General features: G+C 46.3%; 1 protein-coding gene across 2 annotated transcripts in view; it reads left to right on the top strand.

Annotated features, from left to right (window-relative positions):
• The first annotated feature begins 5,009 nt into the window (after window positions 1-5,009).
• JPH2 (junctophilin 2) overlaps window positions 5,010-8,561 on the top strand; it is a 91,818-nt gene continuing 88,266 nt past the window's right edge. For both annotated transcript variants that reach the window (XR_004536448.1, XM_033914254.1), the window contains exon 1: window positions 5,010-6,668. Coding sequence is in view for 1 of the 2 variants with exons in the window: in XM_033914254.1 (XP_033770145.1) it covers window positions 6,290-6,668 (379 nt within the window). In the remaining variant the exon portion in view is untranslated. The remainder of the gene's footprint in view (window positions 6,669-8,561) is intronic.

The raw sequence follows: 8,561 nt of genomic DNA, 5'->3' as shown, positions 1-8,561 counted from the left end.
ATATTTTAAAAAACGCTTGGGAAAAAATGACATGAAAATGTTTGGGCTGTGTATTCTTTCTCCTTATCCACAGTGCTTGCCAGTACTTTATTTCATCCAGTTGAATAATAATTCTCTAGTCATGCTCCCGACTGTACACATTTCTTCTGGTTACTTCATTAGAAATTGTCTGGCTCCTGTCACCTCGCTATTCATTTTTGCCAAAAGAGTATATTTATCTGAGGCACTTTGTCTCTTATAAACAGATGTAGCAGACTTTGCTGCCAGCGCACAGCAGAAGGAAAGAGCTAAATCTCCCCCGGGCATGGCTGGACCAGGGTGAAATCCGAGCCCCTAGGCAAGATACCTTAGGCCAGAGGTGTCCAACCAGCGGCCCTGTGAAGTACTTTGTACGGCCCCAGTCGAGGGCGATGCAGTGTTTTCCTCTGCTGCCCCTGGGTGTTTACTATCTTGCTGGCTCCCTCCTCTGTCTTGCTGCAGTGTTTGCGCATTTGTGCGGCCCCAGAAACATTTTTTGGGGCCAATGCGGCCCAGGGAAGCCAAAAGGTTGGACACCCCTGCCTTAGCCAATCGAAGAGGAGATGGGAGCCACTGGTTACCTAGGCAAACAAGGCGAATGCCTAGGGCCCAGTGTTTGGGAGAAACCCTCTCAGAGCACACCATCAAAGCCTTTATCCACGTTCACATCTCCTCTCACTTGGATTACTGCATCGTACTTCTCTCAGGTTCAAAGAAAAATGACCAAGATGATAAAGGGGATGGAACTCCTCTCGTCTGAGGAAAAGCTAGAGGTTGGGGCTCTTCAGCTTGGAAAAGAGACGGCTGAGGGGAGATATAATTGAAGTCTACAAAATCCTGAGTGGAGTAGAACAGGTACAAGCATCAATTTTAACACCATCAAAAACTACAAAGACTAGAGAACACTCAATGAATTTATAGGGAAATACTTTTAAATTGAATAGGAGGAAATGTTGTTTTCACCCAGAGAATAGTTAAGCTCTGAAATGCGTTACCAGAGGAAGTAGTAGCAGCAGTCAACATAGATGGGTTTAAAAAAGGTTTGGACAAATTCCTGGAGGGAAAATCTTTAGTCGGCTATTGAGAAAACCATGGGGGAAGCCACTGCTTGCCTTGGGATTGGTAGCATGGAACGTTGCTACTATTTGAAATTCTAGTATCTCGTTAACTCTTTGGGATTCCGGAATCTTGCTATTCTTTGGGATTGTGTATGGAATGTTGCTACTAGAGTGTGGTTTGATAAGTTTGGTAAAAAAAAAAAAAATGTTAGTCTCCATCCAGGACTATTCGTCTAGTCCAGCGAGTTTAAAGGGTTTTTTTCATATCTTAGAAAAAATAGCTTTTTTTAAAAAATATCCTTTATTCGTTTTTGACATCAAATACATAGTGCAAACATATGAACAATCAAGTAATATAACATACTGTGCTCTATTTCAACAAATAATATAAAGCTGTTTAACACCCCCCCAACCTAACCCTCCCGCCCCACCTGGATGTGTACATTTGTAGCGCGCGCTAACCCCCGCGCCAGCCGAAAAACTCAAGAGGAGGTGGTAGCGGCTGGCAAATTAGCGTGCGCTATTACGTGCATTAAACCGCTAATTTTTTATCATTGTACTTTTTTAATTGAATTTTCATGGTTTTATATGTCAGTGTTTAATAAATTATCTCCAGAACATCTATCCACAGTTTTAGTTTTTGCTTCATAAAAGAAGCCCTTAATGTTTTCAAACTTATCAATCTGGCATAATGATTCTCACCAGAAACTATAATTTAAGTTATCCCAGCTTTTCCAATTTTTCATTATCAACTGCATGGCTACTCCTGTCATAAGGGAAGGGGTAAAACACGGACCTGACGGATCTAAAACTGCACGTCCTTAAAAATCTGAGGTCCGTTCCACTTGTAGTTAGTTTCTGGCTCTGACAGACCTCGATGACATTTTAGCGCTGACGGATCCTAATACTTTTCCCTCCCTATGCTGAGACGGATCCGTCAGCGCTAAATTGTCATCGAGGTCTGTCAGAGCCAGAAACTAACTACAAGTGACACGGAGCTCAGATCTTTAAGGACGTGCGGTTTTAGATCTGTGAGGTCGGTGAGGTCCGCGTTTTACCCCTTCCCCTGTCATAATAAGGAGCAATTTATTCTGGTTTGCATTAATTGCTTTTCTTAGGTAATAGTATGTATCGTTCCAAACAATATTATGTCATACGATAACAAAAGTGGAACTTCCAATATCGTAATAACTTGACCCCAAATGGATTTCAAGAATTTGAGTATCGGGGGACAATAATATAGCAAATGATCCATAAGTCCCTATATCAAGATGACAGTGCCAGCATCTATTAGACTTAGAACTATCTAACCTTTGTAGCCTTTCATATCTTAGGAAAAATAGCTTATGAAAAAACTGGAAACTCGCTGGACTAAAGGGTAATAAATCCCAATTAATAAATAAGGGAGTACTGCCCCCCACCCAGACATAAAGAATAAGCATTCAGCTGTACGGGGAAAGGAGTGGAATTTGTAGTCCCAAGGTTTGTATTTTAAAAATAGCAGCACAATTTCTGCTGCTGGTCTCCTGCTGGATAAATATGAGGCCTTTTGTTTATCTGATTCGGGTCAGCGGCAGTTTATGAGACGGGTGGGTGTCTTGGGGAAGAAGGTGATTCTGGCCGTTTGGATTGGAGATACCTTGCCCTCCTTTTGGGCTTGGAGGAATCGTTTGCATGCTCTGCTGCTGTTGGAGCGGAAGGATGCGTCTTTTAGCCTGCGAAGAAAACGCCAATTTCTGCGGATCTGGGATTCTTATCTTTTTTCATTATCACCACGGGCTCGAAGTGACATCCTGAATTTATTGTAATTCTCTCTGGGCCCCGAGCTTGTTGTATTTTTGTGAGGGCACCAGGTGCACCTTCTATTCTTTCCCCCCCCCCCCCTTTTTTTTTTTTTCTTTTCTTTTCTTCTTTCTCTCTTCTCAGTGTTGGAGTTTAGCTTTTCTCGTTGGCAGTGGGTTATCTGAGTCCAAGCCTACTGCACTAGGGTTCTGCTACTTTTCAGATCAGGGAGTTTGGGGTGGGGGTGGGGTGGGAGGGGTGTTGAATCCGATCTCATGTATCTGATTATTTTCTTTGTAATTGTGATTCGTGTTTGTTGGTTTGTGTTTTTGTATTTTTTGATAATAAAAATCGATTCAACATAAAAATAGCAGCACAAAATTTTTCGTTGGGGGAGGGGTGAGTTGCGTAAGCAAAAAAAAAATAGAGGGTATATTTAACAAACATTTTAATAGTTACATCCAAACCCAATTAGTCTGAGATGTGGAGGAGGGAGTATTGGGAGGTACTTTATCGTGTTTGTATTGTGAAGATAATTGATTGTTGATTTCTTTGAATTTATATATCTACAATGTATTACACTTCCCCCTCCCTATTCGCGGTTTCAACACTCGTGGTTTCACATATTCATGATTTTTTTTTTGGGAGGGGGGGACCGCCATAGTTTCGGACGTTCCTGCCTCTCTCCAGCCTTCCTTCTGGTATCCTGGCCTTACCTGGTGGGCTAGCGGGCTTTCGGGGCAGGAGCAATCTTCCTCCGCTCCTGCCCCGTGTAGATCGCCAATAGGAAATGGCTGCCGTGAGCTCCCGTCCGTAGTCTCGAGAGACTACAGGAACTCGCGGCAGTCATTTCCTATTGGTGATGTGCACGGGGCAGGAGCGTAGGAAGATCGCTCCCGTCGTAGTCTCGAGAGACTACGGGAACTCGCGGCAGTCATTTCCTATTGGCGATGTGCACGGGGCAGGAGCGTAGGAAGATCGCTCCCGTCGTAGTCTCGAGAGACTACGGGAACTCGCGGCAGTCATTTCCTATTGGCGATCTGCACGGGGCAGGAGCGTAGGAAGATCGCTCCCGTCGTAGTCTCGAGAGACTACGGGAACTCGCGGCAGTCATTTCCTATTGGCGATCTGCACGGGGCAGGAGCGTAGGAAGATCGCTCCCGTCGTAGTCTCGAGAGACTACGGGAACTCGCGGCAGTCATTTCCTATTGGCGATCTGCACGGGGCAGGAGCGTAGGAAGATCGCTCCCGTCGTAGTCTCGAAAGACTACGGGAACTTGCGGCAGTCATTTCCTATTGGCGATCTGCACGGGGCAGGAGCGTAGGAAGATCGCTCCTGTCGTAGTCTCGAAAGACTACGGGAACTCGCGGCAGTCATTTCCTATTGGCGATCTGCACGGGGCAGGAGCGTAGGAAGATCGCTCCCGTCGTAGTCGCGAGAGACTACGGGAACTCGCGGCAGTCATTTCCTATTGGCGATCTGCACGGGGCAGGAGCGTAGGAAGATCGCTCCCGTCGTAGTCGCGAGAGACTACGGGAACTCGCGGCAGTCATTTCCTATTGGCGATCTGCATGGGGCAGGAGCGTAGGAAGATCGCTCTTGCCTCGAAAGCCCACTAGACCACCAGCTAAGGCCGGGATGCCGGAAGGGTGGCGGGGGTGGGTCAGAGCCGGACGAGAAGTTATTTGCGGTTTTTCTCAATTCGCGGCCTGGCTCTGCCCCTATCCCCCGCGAACACCGAGGGAGAAGTGTAACTCAGTTGAGATGATATTCTTTGTAAGATTTTTGTTGTTACATATATTTTATTTTTAAAACTCAATAAAAATTGAACATTACCGTCTTGGAGGCCCCCCCCAACCCATAGTCCTCCCGTGAGTGGCCTCAAAATCACTCCATCATTCAGTCCAAAGGCTTCAGGAGCTCTCCAGCATTTTGTGAAATTTTTTCACCCTGATCTTTGGGGGGGGGAGATATCACTCCCCAAATGCACCTCCGTCCCCCTAATACTGAATCTTCCAACGGGTAACAGAGGCGCCTATCGCGCAGCCGTCTCCGCCTCTATTTTAAGCGCGCCCATATTTCTTTGCCCTGTCGGCCGGGCCCGGCCCCCTTTGGATTCCTGACCATGCCTTCTTGTATTTTTTTTCCTCCTCCCGAGAGCCGGTGTAAGGATTGGGTTTTATTTTTGGAAACGCTGGGATCCGATAGCCTTGTTAGGTCTGCTGCTAACATTTGCGGAGCTCGGACGCGCCAAGACCGCAGGAAGGAGAGGTCGGGCCGGGGAAGGGCCCCCCAACGATCGCCCCCATCCCATGACCTCCCCAAATCGCAGCAATGTCCGGCAGGGTCCCGGGGCGCCCCCGAACCTTCTCAGTTAGCCCCCGGGAGGTCTGAAGCGCAGAATAAGGCAGAAAGCGTCGGGGCCGGACGGGAGGACTTTCCTTTGCAGCCCCGCTTAAAGGCACAGCGCTGCCTCTGCACCAGGCTCCCCCCTCCCCTCCCCTTCCCCCCCAGCCCTCCTTCACTGCTTGAAATTCACCAGGAGAGGCAGCTAAGCTGGACAACTGGACGTCAAGAAAGTTGCAAAAGAAAAGACAGGACCCCCCCCCCCCCCCGAAAACAAAGCAGAGAAGCAAAAGCCACAGCACTTTGATGTCTGTTTGTACCTGTATCTCTGGTGGTCGTGGCAGCCTTGAACTACGGTTGAACCAGTAGAAGTTTTTTTTTTTTTTTAAGTATTTGTTTTGGGGTGATTTCTGACTTTCTAGATTTCTGCCATTGGACTTTTTATTCAACTATTGAAAGATAAATTGTCTACAATTGAATCAGAAATTTTTAAAAGTTTTTTTTTTTTTTTTTTTTTGGGGGGGGGGATAATTTCTGACTTTCCAGATTTCTGCCACTGGACTTTTTATTCAACTATTGAAAGATAAATTGTCTACAGTTGAATCATTAGAATTTTTATTTTAAAGTATTTTTGGGGGGGGGTAATTTCTGACTTTCCAGATTTCTGCCATTGGACTTTTTATTCAACTATTGAAAGATAAATTGTCTACAGTTGAATCATTAGAATTTTTATTTTAAAGTATTTTTTGGGGGGTAATTTCTGACTTTCCAGATTTCTGCCATTGGACTTTTTATTCAACTATTGAAAGATAAATTGTCTACAGTTGAATCATTAGAATTTTTATTTTAAAGTATTTTTTTGGGGGGTAATTTCTGACTCCAGATTTCTGCCATTGGACTTTTTTTTTTTTTTTTCCAACTATTGAAAGATAAATTGGTACTATTTGTAAGACCTTCTGCAAAACTGCTTTTGACATGATGGTTTTTTAAAAACTCATATACCTTTTTATGAGAAAAAAGAAGAAACCTTGGAAATCGCCTGTACAGAAAGTTTGCAAGAAAGCCAAAGCACTCGGATGGTAGCATGAGCGGAGGAAGATTTGATTTTGACGACGGTGGGGCATATTGTGGGGGCTGGGAAGGAGGCAAAGCCCACGGGCATGGGATTTGTACCGGCCCAAAGGGACAGGGGGAGTACTCGGGCTCCTGGAATTACGGATTTGAAGTGGTGGGGATCTATACTTGGCCCAGTGGCAACACCTTTGAGGGCTACTGGTCTCAAGGCAAAAGGCACGGCTTAGGCATCGAAACCAAAGGGAGGTGGGTTTACAAAGGAGAATGGACACATGGCTTCAAAGGGAGATACGGAATACGGCAGAGTACCAGCAGTGGCGCAAAATACGAGGGCATCTGGAGTAATGGGCTGCAGGATGGCTATGGTACCGAGACCTATGCCGATGGAGGTAAGGAGGGTGACCAAGAACTTCTGCGGAAAAACATTAAGCATGTACTATTAATTAATCTAATTCTGTTTCCATCAAAAGACTCAAAGGATGTGCCCCCAAAACCATAAAATCTAATCTATTTCTGCGTCGCGCATACCTATTCAGGCTCTAGGCGACATCGAGAGAGGAAGGATTAGCAGAGGAGGGTGGGATAGGGGAGGAGGAGAGGGAGGGGGAAGGTAGGAGGGGGGAGAAGAAAGAAGAGAGGTGATTATGTATCGAAAAGATGGGTTTTCAGTTTCTTCCAGAAGATGGCGTCGCTAGGTTCTGTTTTGGTCATTTCTGTGAGGTCATCAAAGCCTAACATTACATCACCAGCCCTGGCATCCGTTCTCCTTGATTTTATGGGTTTGTTTCATGAGTGTAATTGGGTATGATTGATTCTGTCCTATGTGGTTGAAGGCGGTATAGAAAGTTCTCAATGAATAAATACAAATAAATCTATCATACGTCAAATAGATCAACAGTATCATAAACAAAATGGCAAAAGTGGCCGGAGCAAGGGGAGTGGGCGCCCTAGACCAGGGGTAGGCAATTCCGGTCCTCGAGAGCTGGAGCCACGTCAGGTTTTCAGGCTATCCACAATAAATATCCTGAAAACCTTTGGATAGCCTGAAAACCTGACCTGGCTCTGGCTCTCGAGGACTGGAATTGCCTACCCCTGCCCTAGCCAAACCTTCAGCCTTACTCCACCTCTCCCAATTATCTTTCAAGCTCTTATCCTATGCCCCCCCCCCACCTAAGATTTGATGATTAAAGTCAATAATCATGACCATCAAACAAAAATCCTATAAAAATGCAGGTTAAAGTGGGTACTGGTGTAAATAGCCATGCCCAGATGTTAGCCCATGCACATGTATCCACGCGCTTCTTCCATGATCTACCCAAATTCTGCCCATGCATATACCAGTTGGCAAAGTACATGCTATCAAATCATGGGGTGTACTTTTCCACCGTTCTAGAGATGACGGGACTAAAGTGCACCGGACAATCACTCGCGGACAAAAATGCAGCGTGCTTTCGTCTATGAACCGTTCTAGAAGGGGTCATTTACACATGTGAGTGGCCACTTACACGCATAAATATCTAGACCTACCACAATTTTTGCCCCTGTCTGCTGCCTAACTCTAAAATGAACTAATGCAAAACTGCTGAGCCAACACAGTGGCATAGAAAGGGAAGACAGTGAGGTGGACCGCTCCCGGGCGCCATCTTCACAGGGGTGTGCTGGTGTCTCTCCTTTGCTCCCATGTACCTCTTTAAAAGCTCCCTGGCATGAGCAGTATCTTCCACTTGCTGTTTGTGCTGGCCTCGGCTCCCTTCTGATGTCATTTCCTAGTGGCGGGACCATGATGTCAGAAGAGTGCCCAGGCTGGTGCTGCTCATGCCAGCAAACATTTCAAGAGGTACACAGGGGGGTGGAGGGTGCACGGTACGGCAGGGAAGATGTGGTAGTGGGGGGTGCATGGTGTGTTGGAGAAGACAGGGGCGTGCAGGCCTGGCAATGCTGGATGCCACCGCCCAGAGTGCCACCCTCACTAACTATGCCACTGAGCAACACATCCACACAAGCATAGAGAGAGGAACGGGATGGGTCACAGGGACTATGGCCAATCAGCAGCCATGGGGGGGGGGGGGGGGGGGGGGGGGGGAGGGACAGGAAAGAAGCTTGGTTTGTTGGGCCCACCCAATCAAAAAGATGTTCTGCCTCAGCATACAAGCATGATGGTGACATTCGAGCTTATAGGGAAAAAATATTAGCAAGGGATTTTTTTTACTTATGGGAATTTATTAACTGCCTTTATGCAGAGATTCCTAAAGATGCCCAGTCTTGTAACAGAATTTTGACTG

This window comes from Geotrypetes seraphini, chromosome 11 (genome assembly GCF_902459505.1).
Source record: "Geotrypetes seraphini chromosome 11, aGeoSer1.1, whole genome shotgun sequence".
Classification (NCBI taxonomy): Eukaryota; Metazoa; Chordata; class Amphibia; order Gymnophiona; family Dermophiidae; genus Geotrypetes; species Geotrypetes seraphini.
The sequence above is the reverse complement of the archived record's forward strand: the minus strand, read 5'-3'. Positions and strand labels throughout refer to the sequence as shown.